At 51.0% G+C, this 20,083-nt stretch overlaps 8 protein-coding genes across 8 annotated transcripts; 5 read left to right on the top strand and 3 right to left on the bottom strand.

The window, feature by feature from the left end:
• Nucleotides 1-434: 434 nt before the first annotated feature.
• Nucleotides 435-2,495, bottom strand: BO80DRAFT_370404 (L-glutamate gamma-semialdehyde dehydrogenase). Its single transcript, XM_025716447.1, has 4 exons — nucleotides 2,226-2,495; nucleotides 1,704-2,176; nucleotides 706-1,652; nucleotides 435-656 (listed from the first exon to the last, which is right to left on the bottom strand). The coding sequence occupies exons 1-4, from the start codon at nucleotides 2,364-2,366 to the stop codon at nucleotides 484-486; spliced, it is 1,734 nt and encodes a 577-aa protein (XP_025580384.1). The 5' UTR covers nucleotides 2,367-2,495; the 3' UTR covers nucleotides 435-483.
• Nucleotides 2,496-3,006: 511 nt separating this feature from the next.
• On the top strand, nucleotides 3,007-3,989 carry BO80DRAFT_370403 (uncharacterized protein; the record flags this gene model as incomplete). Its single annotated transcript, XM_025716446.1, has 2 exons — nucleotides 3,007-3,146; nucleotides 3,202-3,989. 2 exons carry the CDS (start codon nucleotides 3,007-3,009, stop codon nucleotides 3,911-3,913), a joined length of 852 nt encoding a protein of 283 aa, XP_025580383.1. The 3' UTR covers nucleotides 3,914-3,989.
• Nucleotides 3,990-4,690: 701 nt separating this feature from the next.
• BO80DRAFT_460314 (uncharacterized protein) lies at nucleotides 4,691-6,751 on the top strand (the record flags this gene model as incomplete). Its single annotated transcript, XM_025722385.1, has 10 exons — nucleotides 4,691-5,049; nucleotides 5,115-5,128; nucleotides 5,191-5,263; nucleotides 5,309-5,640; nucleotides 5,705-5,848; nucleotides 5,909-6,123; nucleotides 6,171-6,368; nucleotides 6,420-6,447; nucleotides 6,501-6,616; nucleotides 6,665-6,751. Exons 1-10 carry the CDS (start codon nucleotides 4,877-4,879, stop codon nucleotides 6,749-6,751), a joined length of 1,380 nt encoding a protein of 459 aa, XP_025580382.1. The 5' UTR covers nucleotides 4,691-4,876.
• Nucleotides 6,752-8,025: 1,274 nt separating this feature from the next.
• Nucleotides 8,026-9,458, bottom strand: BO80DRAFT_311 (glycosyltransferase family 32 protein). Its single transcript, XM_025715044.1, has 2 exons — nucleotides 8,292-9,458; nucleotides 8,026-8,242 (listed from the first exon to the last, which is right to left on the bottom strand). Exons 1-2 carry the CDS (start codon nucleotides 9,340-9,342, stop codon nucleotides 8,214-8,216), a joined length of 1,080 nt encoding a protein of 359 aa, XP_025580381.1. The 5' UTR covers nucleotides 9,343-9,458; the 3' UTR covers nucleotides 8,026-8,213.
• A 1,533-nt stretch (nucleotides 9,459-10,991) lies between these two features.
• On the bottom strand, nucleotides 10,992-11,646 carry BO80DRAFT_430437 (uncharacterized protein; the record flags this gene model as incomplete). Its single annotated transcript, XM_025720703.1, has 3 exons — nucleotides 10,992-11,363; nucleotides 11,431-11,513; nucleotides 11,562-11,646. The coding sequence occupies 3 exons, from the start codon at nucleotides 11,644-11,646 to the stop codon at nucleotides 10,992-10,994; spliced, it is 540 nt and encodes a 179-aa protein (XP_025580380.1).
• Nucleotides 11,647-13,294: 1,648 nt separating this feature from the next.
• Nucleotides 13,295-14,726, top strand: BO80DRAFT_395426 (glycoside hydrolase family 43 protein; the record flags this gene model as incomplete). Its single annotated transcript, XM_025717313.1, has 2 exons — nucleotides 13,295-13,993; nucleotides 14,040-14,726. The coding sequence occupies exons 1-2, from the start codon at nucleotides 13,487-13,489 to the stop codon at nucleotides 14,724-14,726; spliced, it is 1,194 nt and encodes a 397-aa protein (XP_025580379.1). The 5' UTR covers nucleotides 13,295-13,486.
• A 1,419-nt stretch (nucleotides 14,727-16,145) lies between these two features.
• Nucleotides 16,146-18,063, top strand: BO80DRAFT_395423 (tRNA threonylcarbamoyladenosine dehydratase). Its single transcript, XM_025717312.1, has 3 exons — nucleotides 16,146-16,468; nucleotides 16,516-16,615; nucleotides 16,670-18,063. The coding sequence occupies exons 1-3, from the start codon at nucleotides 16,286-16,288 to the stop codon at nucleotides 17,923-17,925; spliced, it is 1,539 nt and encodes a 512-aa protein (XP_025580378.1). The 5' UTR covers nucleotides 16,146-16,285; the 3' UTR covers nucleotides 17,926-18,063.
• Nucleotides 18,064-18,204: 141 nt separating this feature from the next.
• Nucleotides 18,205-20,039, top strand: BO80DRAFT_233 (putative serine/threonine-protein phosphatase). The gene is made up of 3 exons (XM_025714487.1): nucleotides 18,205-18,920; nucleotides 18,981-19,471; nucleotides 19,529-20,039. Exons 1-3 carry the CDS (start codon nucleotides 18,422-18,424, stop codon nucleotides 19,775-19,777), a joined length of 1,239 nt encoding a protein of 412 aa, XP_025580377.1. The 5' UTR covers nucleotides 18,205-18,421; the 3' UTR covers nucleotides 19,778-20,039.
• The last annotated feature ends 44 nt before the right edge of the window (nucleotides 20,040-20,083 follow it).

Genomic DNA, 20,083 nt, shown 5'->3' with positions numbered 1-20,083 from the left:
CACGCTGTACTGTATGTAACGGATGGCTTATCGACCCCTCAGCATATTGTGTCTTGGCAGGCCTTGCATGAGGAGAATGATAGGAGGTGCGGGGAAGCAAGATAGCAGCTTATCAAGGGATTGGTGCGAATAGTTGTTGTGGATATGTGGTTTGTTGGTGATGTCTAGCATTGATACGCGATAGCATTGAAGCTATGTCTGATTTCAAAGTATCGTGGACCTAGATAGGATGCTGGCACAATGGTTTTTCTAAGACTTGCTGACACGGTGAGTGTTTCGACTCGACGAAGGCGAACAGTGGTAAAGTGTAAGCAAAATAGAAAGAACATGCGATATTCTGATCAATGATATGCAGCATAGATTATACGAACTACAAAAATACTGCAGTAGCTGATACAAGAATCAATCAATTGACTGCTATTCTATATGTACACCAACACCATCCCATTTTGGACCATGGCAAGCTCATAATCATTACAACCACTACTCATTGCTGGGGTACCGGAAGCCATTCAAGGGGAAGAACTCCTCCTTGATCGTCCGGGGGCTGGTAAATCGCAGAACAACATTGGCGCTGCCAGCCTTGTCGTTGGTTCCACTCGAGCGACCGCCGCCAAAGGACTGTTGTCCGATCAAGGCCGCAGTGGTCTTGCAGTCTGTGACATCCGTTAGTAAAAGTCAAGGTAAGAGAGGCAAACTACTTACTGATATAGAAGTTGCCAGCCGCGTACCGTAAGGTATCTTCGGCTTCACGGATGGCAGTCCGATCGGCTGCAAACACCGCTCCAGTCAAGGCAAACCCGCCACCACTCTGGTCGACCTTCTTGAGGATCGAGGACCACTCGGCGTCAGGATACACGTAGACTGTCAGCACGGGTCCAAAGATCTCCTTGTCAAACAGCTCATGGTCGATGCTCTTGGCCCGGTACACAGTAGGGTGGACGTAATAGCCGGTCGAGCCATCGTACGTACCACCAGCAATCAGCTCCAATGAGGGATCCTTGTTACTGGCATCAATGATGGACTTGATCTTCTCAAAGGACGCTTTGTGAATGACCGGGCCCATAAAGGCCCCCATCTCCTCGGGGGAGCCAATCGTGATGTCGTTGATCTCGGACTTCAACTTCGCCAAGAACTCTTGTGCCCGAGATTCCGGCAGGTACAGTCGAGACGTGGCTGAGCACTTCTGTCCTTGGTACTCGAATGCACCTCGAAGAGTGTGGTAAACGGCACTGTCAATATCGGCAGTGGGGTGAACCAGATGGAAGTTCTTGCCACTGGTTTCACCAACCAGGCGAGGGTAGTCCCGGTAGACCTTCTTGCCAATGTTCTCGCCGACCTGAGCGTACAAAGAACGGAAGACGTCCGAGGAACCGGTAAAGTTGAGACCCGCAAACTCCCTGTGTCCGAGCACTGTCTGGGTAATCTGCTCTGCGTCGCCGGTAACGAACTGGATCACATTGGGAGGTAGACCGGCCTCGAGGAGAATCTTGTAGACGAGCGAGCTTGCGTAGACGTTCGAAGGCGAAGGCTTCCAGATCACGACGTTGCCCATGAGGGCTGGACCGCTGACCAGGTTTCCACCAATTGCAGTAAAGTTGAACGGCGACACGGCATAAATAAATCCCTCCATGGGTCTATAGTCGACACGCCTAAGGGATTATCAGCAACTGAGCGTACTGGGCTCTCAAAGGTTTGCTTACGTCCACATCCCATCAGTACCCCGATCAGGCTGCTTAGCCAAAATTTCCGCAGCATAATTGCAGTTCAGGCGAAAGAAATCAGCCAGCTCTGCAGCGGCATCAATCTCACCCTGCCACACATTCTTTCCTTGTCCCAACATTGTAGCAGCGATGAGCTCGTATCGGTATTTGCCTGCGACAAGCTCTGCAGCTTTAAGGAAGATAGCAGCCCGGTCAACGAAGGGGGTGTTCTGCCATGATTCCTTGGCGGCCAATGCTGATTCAATTGCTTCATTGATTTGCGCAGGGGTATTGAGAGGGTAGTGGGTGAAGGTCGTGGCATGTTCCGCGGGCAAAGGTTGCTGCAGGGTATTGGAAACTGATAGGGCTTTACCGCTGATAAAGGATTGGCTCTCCAGCGGAAGTTGTGCCTTCATCTGCTTCAACACCTTCTCGACCTGCGCTCTTTCGGGGGAACCTCTGGCGTAGTCCAACTAATAACGTTCAGTACTTTGCCGGCTACAGGATGATAGCCAGACTCACATTGGGTTCATTTCTGGCAGCTGGTAGACGGAAAGGCGCAGTTGCAACGCCCCGGGACTTAATGACTGGAACTCTTCCGACACGGCGTCCTAAGGAGCGCACGCTTGGTGATGACTGAGACATGGAGAGCTTGAAGGCCATATTGATTATGAGGGAGGTAATGTGAAGAGAAATTGGACGTGAATCTGAGAGACGAGCATGGTGAACATCATGCTTCTTATGCGTCAACTTCGCTCTTGTATCCGAACATGACGGGTTGGGAGGCCGAAGTTCGGCGCAGGCGCAGCTTGCAGTGAGGGGAGTGAGGAGAGACGGCGGGGCACTGGCCCGCTAATGGTGTCGGGTAGACTAGCCGTCCGCTGGAGATCTCCCTAATGCGGGCCCTCGTTCCTTCGGCTTCGCACCCCGACCATCCCGATAAGCAGGACGTTTATCTCGTCATCACAACTATCCGATAAGCTTCTATCGCGGGGCTGATTGACTATCAAGAGACTGCAAGTGACCCTCTTGGAGCGAAGCATGTGCAGCAAAGCACCGTCGGGCTCTGGGGCCTGTGATTGACCTTTACCCACGGTCTCTATGCCGACGAAATCGAAAGATTTGAGTCACGCTTGCCTATATCATATTCAAAAGTGAGGGGCACGAAAGATCTCTCTAAGGACCTATCACAGAAATTGGGCAGGTGAAGGTGATTGTTCAATTGACGAATACATATTCAGCCGCGGTATCTATACAACAAGACGGTTTGTCTGAAAGCACCTCCAGTGTCATAGAGCCCAAGATGTCACCAGATCGCGTCGACGCAGAGCCATTACACACTGGTGCTTGGAATAACGACTACTCGAGACAGCTGGCCGGAGATTTCATTGCCGGATCGCTATCTGCGACTCTCATAGCTCCTATCATCACTGTCATTGATCGGTCAGTCTACTGAGATGAAGATCACAAAGGACCCACGTACTGATGACAATTCTAGGAGCGTTGTTGAAAGACTTTCCTCAAATCGATCGCTCCTGAGTACACTCCGCACACACGCATTCTGTTCCATTCTCAAACCGAAAAGATTCTACCTCTCCAGGCCATTCTTCATTGCTTGGTCTCTCTACGCAGCAACTTATGTCACTGCGAATGCCACCGATACGAGCCTCAGCCATCTTCCCAAACTATCGGAGAAGTCAACCATTACAAACATCGCAGCAACATTCAGCTTCCTCCCAACATATGTTATCAATGTATCCTTGGGGATCCTGAAGGATATAAGGTTTTCCCAGATCTATGGCGATCCAAACGCCGCCCACAAACGACCACCCTCAATTCCTCGGACAGCATACATGGCTTTTCTCCTCCGCGATAGCATCACGATTTCCAGCTCGTTTACCCTGGCCCCTCAGATGGCCTCGTACATACCGGATTGGATCACAGCCGACCTCCATACCAAGAGGACTATCACTCAACTCGTATTGCCCGCTCTGGTACAATTTGTGAATACCCCTCTTCACTTGATGGCGTTGGATTTGATTGCCCGCCCGCAAGTGGCCACTATTGCCGAGAGATCGGCCCTCATACGAAGCGGATGGATCCAATCATCGTCGGTCAGAGCAGCGAGAATCTTGCCGGCTTTCGGGATTGGCTGTGTTGTGAATGCAGAGCTGAGAGAGTTCTTTCATGAACGGTGGATGGTTAGATAGAGCGAATACAAAGATTGTCTGCATCTGGGGATAACAACAGACGAGGATTCTCCTCTGATCGCTTGATGATTGGGACTTCCTCTGGTGACGGACAGGAGCAGCGACAGTGGATGGATCGTCCTCAGCCGACTAACCTGCTGCAAGAGGCGGCTGCGCTAGCCACTTGTTCTTGAATGCAGTAGCTCACAGTATGAAACTGTACGGTAAAGTATGGTATTTGTGGGGGGGGGGTCTCCAACTTGTATCTTGCCAGTCATGCAGCTGGCTATCTCCTGCGCATGCGCTAACCGTTCTTCTAAGGTTTTGCTAGGGTGGTTATGGTTTAACTTTCTCTCTCAAGCCCCGGCAGCTCCACCTCTTCACCACCTAGCTCTATCAGTGGAGCTGTTTGGCCCCGTAAGCTGGCCCTGGCTGAGATAAGTACTGGATATCTACTGCAGTATTCTGATTAGACGCCGATTGGGGCCAATCTATCGTATCTCACTGACATATTTCCCCAGACACTAGACTATGCTTATCCCCGCACTGTATCTTCCCGTTCGCCCATCGATCCAATCAGACCATGGCGCCGTCCTATCTATCCACGAGCTTCCGCTGCGGAACAAAGTCTCACGAGGAGTCATTATCGGTAATCTGTCTTTTGGTACCAATAGGTCAAGTGCAGAGATAGGAATACGTCATGCCAATAGGAGGTAGACGGATAACCGAGAAACGGTAAGTATTGGTCGGCTATGTCCATAAAGAATGCATTATCGCTAATGCCTCAGGCATCCGCAAGTCGACTGCCTCCTTGGTCGACCGGATTACGAAGGGCTAGTCGACTGGCTCAAATAGACCAGATATTCTCAATCTGACCTGTCGGGCTTGTTCACCTTCCTCCTTGAGTGAATCCACCTACTCAAGTCTCGATACTCTCATACCATAGTCAATATACTTGTTCGGTCATTCGATCCTATTCAGAAGATGTCTTCCACAATCGAGCCTAGAGATCTCACAGAGATTCATGACACCAATACCTATGGATACGTGCCAGAGGATGAGGAAAAAAAGAGACATCTAGATCATAGCCCCGAAGAAGAGGATCCCTTTGGAAACGAGGAGTTTGCGGAGGTGAAATATCGTACGCTGGGTTGGTGGTAGGTTCCATCCCCTATCCTCGAGTACACCGGCCCTATATCTGACCTCTCTGTCTACCACACAGGCAGTGTGGAATACGTGAGCTTTACCTTGGTCCAACCAGCTATCATAGGCTGGACTCTAATCCTCGATATCAACAGTCATGGTCGCCGAGAATGTCTCCATAGGAATCCTATCCCTTCCATCCGCTTTTGCAACGCTAGGTTTTGTCCCGTAAGTTGCTCGTTGACTGGAGGGATTGAAGGCTAAGAGCCCTAGATCGATCATCTTGCTCTGTGGAATATCTGGTATCTCATGGTACACTGCCTACGTGATTTGTCAGTTCAAACTACGATACCCGCATATTCATAGCATGGGCGACGCCGGTGAGGTTATTATGGGTCGATTCGGACGTGAACTGCTTGGTATTGGCCAACTACTTTTCTTGATATTTGTCATGGCTAGCCATGTATTGACCTTTACGGTCCTGATGAACACTATCACCGACCATGGCACCTGTACAATTGTCTTTGGTGTCATCGCGTTGGTGGTCAGTTGCATTGGAGCCCTACCACGCACGATGGGCAACGTATACTGGATGTCTTTTGCATGTAAGGGACATCAGCTCATACCTGACAGATCAAAGTGGCATCGACCTAACTAATCTATCTTCAGCTTTTCTCAGCATCGTGGCAGCCACGGTAGCCACAATGATCGCGGTGGGTGTGGAGTATAAGGGCTCAATTCCCCTTGCTGTGACAACCCATCTCAGCTTTAACAAAGAATTCTTGGCCGTCAGCAACCTCTTCTTTGCATATGGTAAGTCTCTCGATCAATAATCCCTCGATAAAACTTTACTGACGATACGGTAATTGATAGTGGGACATGCCTCCTTCTTCGGGTTCATTTCCGAGATGGACAAACCGCGAGACTTCACTAAGTCTATCTCGGTGCTCCAAGTAATCGACACATCACTATACATAGCCAGTGCGGTAGTGATCTATCGCTTTGTTGGTCAGGACGTCCAGTCGCCCGCCCTGGGCTCTGCAGGTCACCTCATGAAGAAAGTAGCCTACGGCCTAGCCATCCCCACTGTATGTCATCCAGTCTCCGGTGGAGCCCCACTGACTCAAGGGTTTAGGTTCTCATCGCCGGAATCGTCAACGGCCATGTTGCCAGCAAGTATGTTTACGTCCGCTTATTCCGTGGCTCGGAACGCATGCACGAGCGGAGCTTGCTTTCCATCGGGTCGTGGGTCGCTATTGGTGTTGTTTCGTGGATCGTTGCATGGGTGATTGCCGAGTCGATTCCTGTCTTCAACAATCTACTGAGCCTAATCGTATGTGGTTTCTCTTCCATCGCACATTATCTATACTAATCCAAACTGTAGACTGCGCTGTTCGGCTGCTGGTTTGCTTGTGAGTCTCAGCCCACCACATTACTTCATAAGAAAAACACTAACCAAACTCAGACGGATTCCCCGCGATATTCTGGTTTGTCCTGAACAAGGGCTCATGGTTCGCATCAACCAAAAAGATCCTTCTAAGCCTAGCCAATCTGTTCATCCTGGCTATGGCCATCGCAATCGTATGTCTCCACGACATTCCTCGATGATACATACTAACAGTATCACAGTGCGGCATGGGACTATATGTGTCCGGTGACGCAATCAGCCAAGACAGCAACAGCGCTGTTTGGACCTGTGCTAATAACGCTGACTGAGCGTTATGCTGAAGTCTATCCTATTGATTCCCGGTGGCAACGTACCACTCTGTGACGACGAGAAATGTTCCTTTTAGCTAGATTGTGTCATGATGTTTACGATAGCATGTTCGTGCAATATGATTCCGTTTGTAACTCGAATCTATATCCTATCCTAGTAAGCAATACCAGCAACTAGCACTTGAATCTGAATATCGTATGTATCCAAACCCATAAGCAACACCTCGTACGAGTCAAAACTGAATATATCCCACCAATCGGCTCAACCAGAATCAGCTAATACCCCAGAACAAATACTACTAAAACCTCCTCTTTGCCAATTGGCAAAGTTAACAGAGAACAGCCAACTCATCGATAAGAGTCAATGAGACGTGCTCATTACCAATTACATTTCCTTCTCTCTCCCCACCAGCATACATATATCAAGCTTAAGCCCAAGCCCAGGCCCAACCCAACCTAGCCAGTCTCTCTTGTAGAATGAAATACATCCTGATCCACCTGAATATACGAATTCGCCCATATCATTCCGTTTCCCAACTTTCAGAGATAGATTCACTCTCGGGGGAAACAAAAGCCTTGTTATGTATGACAGGGTGGGATGAGCAGTCGCTTTAGGGATCTATTGCCTCGGGTTGGGGTGGATAAAATACAATATGATATATTTAGAGATGATGGGGATACACTAGGTTGTATTTATGTATGTGTGTTTTGTTCTTGGGTGAAGTATTTATGGGAGGGTTCGTATGATGGGGTAGGAGTTTCTTAGTTAAGTGTTCGATTTGGGTTTGGGGAGGGGGTGTTGATAAGTTGAGAAGTTGGAAAGGAAGCAGGAAGGGGGGCGTGGGGGTTACTCTATTACTTGCTGATGGTAAAAGGTAGACAAGGGGAGGGCATGCTTGAGACAGACTGTTCTTCATTTCCAGCCTGTGGGTATTAGATTCTCGTCACTTTTGATCCAAACACTAAAATATAGGCTATCTATATGAACACAGAGAAGAAGACACGAAACGTTCCGCGGGATATGCGGCGGTATCATTTGTAAAAAAAAAAAAAAAAATGTAAAGCAAGAGTTCGCATTGCTTGTCATCAAAAGACGAGCAAAGTTGAGCCGTGATTCGTAAGCCGATGTGCGACATGTCACTGTTGCTGGTAACGTGATCAGGGTGGCTCGGATGAGCAAAAGATGTCGGGATTAAGGCCGAAGTGGCTGACTTGAATGGCCGCCGGGGCATAGAGGACGGGAGGTATATGGATGCTGGGTTGCCACGCACGGAGTCATGGGAAAGTGTCCTTGATTGTGGGTATATTCGTCCGAGGCAAGCTGGAAGAGCCTCATGATATACCACCGAATGAAGCACTTTGTCGTGTATATGTGGTAGTGATTCAATGTGCGTGAGACTCAGTTGTCGCATCAAGTCATTGAACGTTGCGGAATTGCGGTGTAGAGGTAATTTGTAGGAGTTTATAGAGATGGGTCGTCCTTCCAGGTGCCTAGTAAATGTCAGCCTCTATACCAGCTTTGAAGAATCGGATGTAATACCTCCAAAGTGATGTTTGACAAACGCCATGGGGTCATCGATATCCCCAGCGCCCATTTGGTGCACGCCGGGACTGAAGCTAGTGATGGGCAAAACCACCACATCTCCCACCTTCTTATACCCTTGCTGGTTCGTGAAATCTTCATAGGTCACATTCAAGGTGGAGCCGGGTTCAATGTTGAAGTAGTCTGGGTTGTTGAAGTACCGGAAAACGGCATCCGTCCAAGCGCCCGGGCCAGTGTACTCCATGACGGTCTTATCCATCTTGCCAACCTTGAGGATCCCTGCCTTCTTCATCCGCAGAGTCTCCTCGGTGATGTATGCCACGATATCGCGCATGATCGGGTGTCCCGGTTTGGATTGGAGGGTCCACTGACAGAACTGAATGCGGCGCGCATACCAGTCATGCCAGTCGGGACGGTCAGGATCCGCCTCGATGCCAACCACCGCCCCAACAGTAGCCAAGTCAAGCTCCGACGGTAGCCAGTCGGACGCGGGCTTCAGGGCCGTCGTATCGATATCGCTGTAAATTCCACCACGCGCTAGGAGAATCAAGTAGCGAAAGAAGTCGGCCTTCAAGACGGGCAAGGGCATGGAATCATAAGCCTCATACACATCAGGGACGGCACCGAACAGATATTTGATCAGGTGGCGCTGTGTATCATCCGGAATAACCTCGTGAACAAATCCGGGATGCAGCTCGGACCAGCTCGACTCTGGGTCACGGAGACTTTCGCTAAAGAACATCGACGACGGCGCATACTTCCAAGTTTGCCAGATGTATGCAGGAAACTTGGCTTCCAGGTCGTAAGGGAAATGGTAGCGCAAGCGATCGCGCAAGGGGGCGGTCGGTGGGGGTATCAGCGGTACCTGTTGTACGGTGTCCTTGTTTCCACCATTTTGGTCACCCTTTGCTGGATCGTCATCGTAGGTGTGTCCTGCGGAGACGGAATCCGGAGACGGAAGAGAAGAGGCGGAGTGCGAGGATCGGAGGTAGACGATGAAGGTGATCAACAGGATAGCCGCAAATAGCGACTTCCGAAAGGTGAGCATCGCTATGAAATATGGAGGAGATCGTAAATCCGTTGAATTGTCGCACAAGAGCAATGAGCTGGCATGCAGCTGAACGAATGTAGGATCGCTACCGGTTCTCCGCAACCTCCGCCGACGATCAAAGCAGATCAAAGCCAGGCAACGACGTCACCAGATCCCGGTATAATTTTGTGTCCAAGTGCGTGTCTTCGATAATGGTATCAGAAATCAGGCATATCTGTTTCCTGCGAGGATGCGACGGAGAGAATTGTGGGTGGTTCGTAAGAGCGGCAAAGTTCGGGGGTTGCGCGGTCGCTATAGCCGGTGCTCCGTAAACAAATTGACGACAATTGACCGGTCAGGGGGATGGCGGAGCTGCTTTGCAGCGAGGGGTTGCTTTCTGGCAGAGCAGCCGAGCAGGAACAAAGCACCGGAGGAGAAAAGGCCAGATGGTGCTGAGGGAAAACGAGGCCGAAGAAAGAAAGATTGAGCTCAGCCTAGCAGTGGGCCGAGTGACGACGGCGAGTTGGTGGCGTCAGACGGCGGGCGCATCGGCTGATAAGCATTTGCCCGTTCAATTTCAACCCTTTCATATTGGAAGTTGGAACCGTCAGGGGCTGCACTCCGGCATTTTAAGTTCATCACTTCCGACCCAGGCAACGCGTCGCGAATTCTAGCAGGGCCACGGAAGATGGCCGTGGAGTCCACCAGTTCCTCTCAACACCCAGCATTGGCTTTGCGACGTTGGCATCCACCATCCACCCCCGTTTCCCCTCCGGAACGGGACAGGATCGGCCGTCGGCTTGATTGATGGAGGAGGTTGTGGCACTTGTGCAGTTCCCCTTGGCACCACGGCTTGTCTCACCTTCTCATCTGACACGGTTGATCCATGATGGCTTAGTTCCGATAAACTTCGCATGCGAGGTGGTATTGCCCCCCCCCCCCCCCCCCCCCGCCATCATCTGCCGTGTCGCCGTTTTCGGCCTTGATCGCAACCATTTCAGGGACACCCAGGTCCACTATGTGGTCTAGATCCCACGAGTCCCTGCTCAGATAAGGTTACTTCTACGGAGTACTTCCTGGAAATCTGTTTCTCCTTCTACATCGCGACTGGCACCTCAGGCCTTCGGAAGAGGAAACGGTTTACGTAGTGCGAAAGTGGGCACTGCGTCAGCACGATGAAGCCGCGTCATACGCTGAGCCGGCCTCTGCAGGCCGACTTGGCTTCGGCGCTTAGTCGACGACGCGGACAGGGGCCAACTCGGCCTGAGAGTGACACTTGCATGACTCGGCCTAGCCAATTGTTTCAGGTCGATTCTGGACGTAGATAATCATATGGCACACTACAACAACTTTCAAAAGCTATCTTAATGATGTTTGTGCGGATTACTCCGGGGTCTTCAGCGGTGTCAGGAAGAGCTGCCCACTCGTTATTGAGGGCCTCGGGTCTGTGCGTTCCTCAGGCGCGTTGATGTTTCCTAGAACCTCGCTGATAGCAGCAACTCGCATTGTGCTGTTCCAACCATTGCCCTTTCAGATATGGTCTACCCTTTCACCATGATCCCTGTCTCTTCACCAAGGCCATGTAGTAAATTACCTAGATGCAGGCGCGGATTATGCCCGTGAAGTTATGCCCGTGAAGTTATGCCCGTGAAGTTATGCCCGTGAAGTTATGCCTGTGAAGATGTGCTTGTGAAGATGTGCTTGTGAAGATGTGCTTGTGAAGATGTGCTTGTGAAGATGTGCTTGTGAAGATGTGCTTGTGAAGATGGGTCGGAAGACACCGCAGCCTGTGATATGCCCATCTCCACGAACTCCATGACATCCGCGAAAAGGTAAAGACTGCTAGATGGAATAGTAATAAAGGTCACACGAGGGCTGAACTCGGCCTTGGAACGTCCACGGTCTCCACTTCTTGGGTGTATCTCCAAGTCAGTAATTTGGAGGTGCTCGCGATTTTCGTCACAGAAGTGAAATCTGCGACAATACTCTCTTCGATATTCAAAGAGACCTTCGATGCCATTCCCGGATATGGCGCCAAGCTCCACCCAGAGACAATTCGTCATTAAAGCCAACACAGTCTCCGATTCTCAGCATGCCCCAGCGTACCTCGTTCCCCGTCTGCAAGAGAATAATAGCGAAAGCTCGTGATGGAACAAGTGCGTTATAGCTGGGTTTTGAGATGTCCAAGTCTGTCACATATTCTCCCATTATTTACTAAAACGAGAGCACCAACCGACCTGATTTCGAGGTCTCTTGTCTTTGTTCTTCAATGGAAAGCATGTGTCGTGCGTTGGCGTAAAGCCATTTATCGGGATTCTCCATTCCGTCGAATTTGATTTGCTTGTCACCTTATTCCACACAGCGTGGTCAAGAGGATTTTGTCCTTTGAAACCTTTACGTGCAACTCAAGATCCATGGGAACTAAGAGATAGAGTTCCATTGATCGCTGCGGGAGCCTCATGCACGGATCGACAAGGTGGATCTCACCAGAGTTTCATTGTAGCCCACAGGTCTGAACGAGTCATCAGGTATATTTGCGCACAGATAGATGGGCATAATCCGTTCTTGCGACAACAAACCCGAATACTCACCCTTTACCGGGCTTGGTGCTGGGGGATATGTCTTGGAAAATAAATCAGGTTTCCGCGTTGTCTACGGCCGCAGAAGACACCGACGATGGTGATTATGACGACGGTAATGATACATCCTTCGATAATTCTAACGTCCTAGGCTCTGAAGGTTCAATTTCAACTGCTCACTCTCGGCTTAGAAGACGTGCAGACGCTGGAGTTTACCAGACGCCAGCCATCGAGCTAAGCGAAGTTGCAGACATTACTTGGTTTTTATAGTCAGCCTGTCCATCACTTTTCTCGCGCGGCATCAAGAGCAATATGGCTGTAGCCGATTGCCACTTATTGTTCCATGAGCTTTCTAGCAATTGAATTCAGAGGAGATAGCTTTTCAGAAGGAGACTGCCAGTAGAACGAGATATGTTGGAGATCTAGGTCTAAGTGGGTACGCAACGGATGATGCTTTGAGCTGATTAGAGGTAGAAGTGTTGGCAAGACCACCTCTAGAAGCAATCTTTGCCAGGCCGTGGCTTTTTCGTAAATAGTTTTATTGTACTCCGTACATCGTATCTTTGCTACATATACTGAGTGTACCGGCTGCATCGAATCGAAGGTGCTAAGGTTCATTATCCTTGGTACATAATTCCAGGGAGGTGGGGGAACGGAAATAGACAAAGAGAGATACTACGGAAAAGGACAGAAGAGCTCTTCTATTATCCGAACATCAGCAGGTAGGTTCTTCTGACTCGCCCAAAATACGAGGTGTACTTTCCTTCCCATTCACCAGCTGTGGTGGAAACAACATCCAGGCAGGTAGTACGGAGTAGTACCGACCATCTGCTGTCACACATAACACAGGGAGCTCCCGAGCGCTGAATGGCTGCGGAAAGCTGTCAGCCCCATTAATTTCCAGATACGGTTAGACATCATCCAACCGATCGGTTCCTGGATGCTACCTGAGTCCTTACCACTCTTTGATTGAATGAAACCTTGCACCCTGTTTTCTGCCCGAGCTACATGGAAGCGAGCTGTGGTTGTATCTGAATGTGAGGCGATCCAAGGTACTGACTTTGTGAGCAACCAATAAACCTGTTGCAGATCAATGCCAATGATCCGATCACCGAGATGGCTACGGCGTGTCCATGACTATCTACTGTTCACCAGTGGAATCCCTTCGTTGCAGCCATAAAAGGGAATCCTCTGGCTTTCCATACCGCCATTGCAAACAATACTATCATGACCCCGGACGTGAGACTGGCTGGCCGATGAGAAGCGCTGACAGCAGTACGGTCGATGGTGGCTGATCGCCCCGACCATTGACGCCTTAGGAATGGCCAGATTGGCGTCTAGCTCGGTCGGTTTCACAATGGCTTGCGTGCTTACTATCCAGGTTGTCACCACAGGCTTCTGCCCCTCTTGGTGCGTCCGTTATCATGGGCCTAGACCTCAGTCATCCTAATGACTTCTCCTATTGGCTCAGATAGCTTACCCTCGACTCTGACATCCGACACAGACGGATGACACCCTGCTAGGACACTTTCCCTGGTTCGCGTGGCAGATGTCACATCGCGGAAGAGGTGCAGGTAGATGTCATGAATCGCATACGCTCAATCCTGAGCCGCGACAAGAGCTTACCCACAACATGGATCCAGTCTGGCCCCAATGAAGGCACCGATGAGGGTATATCACCAGCGAAGCTGCCTAGTCCAGAGGAACAAGGCACCAGAGCCTCTATGATCTGGACGCGGAAGAGGGTAGTATTGCTGGTGATCATGATTTTTCTGGGTGTAGCCATTATTGTCGTGGTGATAGCTGTTCCGGTAGTCCTTCTGGACGATGGAAGCTCGTCTGATGACCCCAGCTACCACAATCAATCCAATCGCCCAATCCGCGTGGTGGATGATTTTCCCGATCCTGGCTTGGTCCATGTGAATGGCACGTGGTATGCATATGGTACCAATGCCAACGTTCCCCATGTCCCGGTAGCTACATCGCCGAATTTCACCACTTGGACCCGACGGCAGGGATACGACGCATTGCCGATACTGAGCAGCTGGGAAACGAACGTCGATCACTACGCTCCGGACGTAATTCAACGGGTGAGTCGGGCCGCATCCGAACCAACTACCACTAACAACGCCGTAGGAAGACGGCCGATTTGTCCTTTACTACTCGGGCGAACTAAAAGACTGGCTACGCCACCACTGCGTCGGCGTCGCAGTTTCCAATGGAACAAATCCCTTGGGACCTTATGTGCCACGCAACCAAACTCTCGCCTGCCCCCGAGACCAAGGCGGCGCGATTGACCCGGCTCCTTTTAAAGATGTCGACGGAACTCTCTACGTGGTTTACAAGGCCGATGGCAACAGCATCGGACACGGAGGAGACTGCAACAACGGCAACAAACCCATTGTTGCGACGCCAATCCTGCTCCAGCAGCTGCAGAAAGACGGGGTTACTCCGGTTGGCGACCCGGTTGAGATCCTGACCAACGAAAAGGTTGATGGGCCTTTGGTGGAAGCCCCAGATATCATCCGAACCGACCAGGGCGTGTACTATCTGTTCTTTTCATCCCACTGCTACACATCGCCCAAGTACGACGTGAAGTACGCATGGTCGACATCTCTCCGTGGACCATACATCAGAGCTGAACGGCCGTTGTTCAGATCTGGAGACTTTGGGCTCGAGTCTCCTGGGGGAGCGACTGCATCTGTAGATGGGACGAGGATGGTCTTTCACGCCAATTGTGGTGATAATGACCGGTGCATGTATGCGGCCGCGATCAACATTAGCACCAATCATACGATCACACCGGCTGCTTTGGGAACATAGTGTTCTACTATTGCATATAGATCTCTCTCTATGAAATAAACTACTGTTCTCAGCATATCTCTTTGTGCCACCTCATCCATTGGGAGTCTGCCATACACGTCTGGCAAAAACTACTAAAACATACCGATTTTACCAGTCATCATAACTTGCACGAAGTATAACTCTCCCTTGTTGAGAGTGCCCTACACTATAGAACAGCGATACCCTCAATCCACCGGACTGTATCTTCATGATTACCGAATTATATACGAAGTATAGATGGCTTGCTTTGATGAATGCTCATGCATACCGGTCTTCAGGCTTCGAAAACAATATTGTATTATAGACTAGCATAATTCCACCCTCGCTATATCTATGGCCATATCACAACCACTCAAATAGCCCAATCCCATAAGACAGCCCTCAGATTAGCTCTCAGGTTCTCACCGGTTTCCAGGCAATGGATGGTGCATAGTGCACGTGTAGGCCGGATACCATACAAATTTGGCTTTTGATTCGGGTTCGTCATTGGGCTGTCTTGTCCTTTTCCCTTCCCTTCCATCCCCTCTTTGTCTCCCTTGCATAAGACTTGTGGGCAAGTGAGTTCTATATATAAAGACAACACAACACAACATCATCTACATCACGATGAAGTCATGTATCATGCAAGCAAGTTGTCGTTAATCTCGCATCAGGTATTTTGATATCGAGCAATGTTAGCACTATCTCCCAGTTTGGGTATTCGTCAACATGGGAGAAAGGGGAAGAGAGGGGAGTGGAAATGAGTGGAGGGAGGTATGCCATCAGATTGAAAACTACCATTATATCACTCTTCATTGACATGCTCGACATCGTTACCTTTGGTGAGGCGAACAGGTGGAGCAGTGAGATAGGTCTCGGAGTGTGCTAGATTGGAAATGTCATCATTGGCGGAGTTGGAATAAGGGATGTGTTTGGGATGAAGGGTGGTATGATAGAGGGAGATGGTTAGTGCAGACGATAGCATATTCCTCGTCAGAAAAGGATAGATGAATGAGCAAATCAAGGCTATCCACAACATGAGAAGATAGAACACTTGATAGTGATAGTGATAGGAGGATCCCTCATAATCTCTTAGATCTCTGTTCAATCTCAATCACCCACACCTGGTCAATGTCTTCTTCCATTCGATCACTCAAAGGATAAAGTCCACTGCCTGAGATATTATTCATCCAGTGTGTCTTGAGAAAGCTCTTGTGTGATGTTATCGTCATTGAGATTAGGAGATTTGATCTCGCATTAGAGATGATTACGGATCGATGCAGCGCGGCGGCGCGTGGTTTTGTAGCAGACGCGGGGCGCACGTGACCCTGGCCGCCGTCCCACTGCGACTGGAAATACGTAACGCTCGTTTTCAGGTTCTCGCTCGCTGCTTTGCTTGGTTATGGTATGTTCTTCTCTCGGTGAATTTTTGTCATTGGCGACCTTTATCAGCTGTCTTGATTGATGTGAAATTCACTTCTAACTGTGATAGATCCCCGCGACTGTTTAATCGAAGTCGCCACTGCAATTTCAATCCGCATAGAGAAGAGGAGGGGAAAATGGCGTCTTGGATTCAGCGCCACGGTAGCTCGCACCAGACTCAACTAGCTGCTACCGCGGTGATCTCCGGGGCTGCGGTCGCGGGTGCAATCTTCGGTTACCAGGCATTCAAGAGAAAGGAAGCGGTACAGCGACTCAAGGCGTCCATTCCGGACATTGACGGTCAACATCATGCGGAGAAGGTATCTTTTTTTCTCGGAGGCGTGGTGATGTCAGCTAATGAGATAAGCTCACAGAATACGGCGTCGCGGCCGCAGCACAGCTGAGCAAGGAGGATGAGCGCAGCGCGGCTCTTGCTCGGAGGGCGCAGGAAGGAGACTACGATGATGGTATTTTCATACAACTGCGCGATTATTGTTAGATGTCTGGCTAACGAACTGTAGAGCTCATCCTCGAACAACTCGCTCGAAACCGTGTCTTCCTATCCGATGAGGGCCTCGCGAAGCTCCGGTCGTCATACATAATCGTGGTCGGATGTGGAGGAGTCGGGTCGCATGCGGTGGCATCTCTTGCTCGCTCGGGCGTGTCCAAGATCCGTCTGATCGACTTCGATCAGGTTACACTGTCTTCGTTGAACCGACACGCGCTCGCAACCCTCGCCGACGTCGGAACGCCAAAGGTGCATTGCATCCGCAAGAGATTGGAGCAGATCACACCGTGGGTCAAGTTCGACTGCCGGAACGAGCTCTTCGGAGGATCGGTGGCCGATGAGCTCCTTGCGCCGTGGACGTGGGATGACAACGACAAAGGGCGCAAACCCGACTATGTGCTGGACTGCATCGACAACATTACGTCCAAGGTGGAACTCCTCCACTACTGCCACTCGCATTCGATCCCCGTGATCTCGGCGATGGGGGCAGGATGCAAGTCAGACCCTACGCGCGTTACGGTCGGGGACATCTCACTCAGCACAGATGACCCCCTGTCGCGGAGCACTCGTCGGCGCCTGAAGCTGTTGGGAGTGAACACCGGCATCCCTGTCGTGTTCTCCACCGAGAAGCCCGGGCCTGGTAAGGCGACTCTCCTGCCCTTGGCAGACGCCGAGTTCAGCAAAGGCCAAGTCGGGGAGTTAAGTGTCTTGCCTGACTTCCGGGCGCGAATCCTCCCTGTGCTGGGCACGATGCCGGCGGTGTTTGGCTACACCGTGGCGAATCACGTCATCTGCGATATTGCCGCTTATCCGATGGACTACAGCGTAGGCGGAAAGGGCCGCGACAAGTTGTACGATGGAGTCTTGGCGGCATTGCAGGGCACGCTAGAGCGCTTGGCCAGAGCGGAGTACGGCCCCAGCCTGGTTGGGCTTCGCCTTCCCATCAGCAAAGATGATGTGGGATATCTGGTCGATGAGATCTGGCGGGGCAAGAGTGCGGTCAGTGGCCTGCCCAGTCGGGTCAGTCTCGTGCCTTGGGCGCGACCGGAGCGAGGCTTTGGCCCCGATCCGGAATGGATGAAGGATGGCCAAACATTCGTTCCGCTGCAGTTGAAGGATTTGGTTTGCATGACCAAGGACGAGGCCACCCGCCATGAAAAGGAAGTGCTTCTGGGCGGCAAGAAGGCGGAGGAGCTTTACGACGCGAAGACGATTGAACTGGTGCAAAAGCGCCAACAGGAGATGGAATTCCACGAGCAATATCGGTAACGACCCGGCGATGCTAACGCGATGATGTATGCCAATCCATGTACAATATAGAAGGGCTGTCCACTAAACTGGGGATAAAAAAAATAGTTGGGTATATATAGAACACGACCCTGACGAGTACGCGCCCACTCGTAATAGCAGCCGCTAACCTGTCCGGGCTTAGTGGCGCATGGGCCTGAGGGACGGGATCCCAGACTAACCCAGTCTGGCTAGCGGCAGGGATGGTGGCACGGGGGAATGAAACCTGTTTCGAGTAAGGCGTCACAAGACGGGAAACCTTCCCCGTCGACATTCCACAGCCTGGGGCTCCTCTCTTTCTCTTTCGTGCTCTGATGGGCCGGACGCTGGCTGTTCTTCCACCTCAAAGCCGTGTCGACGATCCCTTCCGATCGTCGCGATTTTCCTTTTTTCTGTTTTCTGTTGTTTATCCATCCCCCCATACCACCTCCAGCATCCCCTCCCTTCACTTCACAGCACACTCGCTCAACCACCCATCATGGCCACTTATCACGACACCGAAAGCCTTGAATACTCCTCCGACTCCGACGACAGCCGCTTCTCTCCCCACCCCCCGTCCCAACGCATCAAGCGCTACACCCGGCCCTTGATCGATTACGTGCGCAATGACTGGCAATTCAGCAACAAATACACCCATCCCCCGGACGAACCGTCCGACCCCGCCAGATGCATGCAGCTGGTCATGTCCATCGTCACCGCTCCGCGCTTCCGCCGCTATGTCGTCGTGTACCTGATGCTCGTGATCACGTGTACGGTGGGGTGGGTGTATTTCCTCTCTCCGCGGCTGGAGGAACATGCGGAGTTGTTGCGGGCCTTGGACCCGGAGGTGAAGGAGGAGGTTGGGGGGTGGTTCGGGACGAACGCGTTACCGAATTTTGATAATATCGTGCAATTGGGGACATTGGATGAGGGACTGATCCCCACGGGGGAGAAGCGCTTGATTGTCGTGGGTGATGTGCAGGGGTGTAAAGCGGAGTGTATGTTCTTTCTTCCCCTTGTTGTCGTGCCGTAGGGATGGATCTAACATGTCATGGTAGTGGACCGCCTTCTCGAAGAGCTCCTCTTCAATCCCACCAACGACCACCTCGTTTTCACCGGAAACATGATCAGTCGCGGCCCCGAGAGCATCGACGTCGTCGAACTTGCCCGGAACTACTCCGCATCTTGTGTTCGCGGAAACGACGAAGACCGCGTTTTGGTCCTCCGCCATGACATGGTCGAAGCACAGACGTTGAACGATCACTCCACCGATGAGTACCTCGACGGCCAGTCCACGGATCAAGCGAAGCGGGAGCGCGATCTCGCGCGCGCATTGACAGACGAACAGGCTGACTGGCTGGACGCATGCCCGGTGATTTTGGATCTCGGCCAGGTGCCCAATCTCGGCCAAGTTGCAGTGGTACACGGCGGATTGGTCCCGGGTGTGGAGCTAGAGAAGCAGGATCCGTACAGCGTGATGAACATGCTGAGCATCGATTTGGAGACGCATCTGCCTAGTTCAGAGCGTGATGGGATCAGATGGACCAAGGTTCGCCCCTCCCCTAAACCCACAGAATATTTGGGATAAAACTAACCACTATTCCAGCTCTTCAACAAACACCAATCCACCACCTACACCACCTACTCGGGTCTAAAGAACGCCGATCTTGAGGAAGCAAAATCCCACACCACGACCGTCATCTACGGCCACGACTCGGAAAAGTCCCTCGACATCACTACCTACACCAAAGGTATCGATACCGGATGTGTGCGGGGCGGTGAACTGACCGCCCTGGTTCTGAGTGAGAACGGAGAGAATCTTATTCAAGTGAGGTGTAATAACTACCTTGAGTGATCTCCACCTCTATTTTTCGTGTTTGGGTATTGTCAGATATATTCTTGACTTGACTTGCGATACCTTTTTTGGATATATCGCTACGCTACTTGCATCCCTGTCTGTCTTTGTCTCTCTGCTGGCTTGGAGAGATAATTTTGACTCGATGGGCTGATCTGTATTATTGGTTGTTACATTTGCACGATCTAGGATTATCATATATTGCATTTTGGGCTTGGAGTTGGCTTTGGAGTTGGGTGGGTTTGATTCAATTGGCCTGGACCGGACTGGATGGGATGCTCAAAATATGATCATGTGTCTTGTCTA

This window comes from Aspergillus ibericus (genome assembly GCF_003184845.1).
Source record: "Aspergillus ibericus CBS 121593 unplaced genomic scaffold BO80scaffold_1, whole genome shotgun sequence".
NCBI lineage: Eukaryota > Fungi > Ascomycota > Eurotiomycetes > Eurotiales > Aspergillaceae > Aspergillus > Aspergillus ibericus.
Note: the sequence above shows the minus strand (reverse complement) of the source record. Positions and strands in the feature narration are given on the sequence as shown.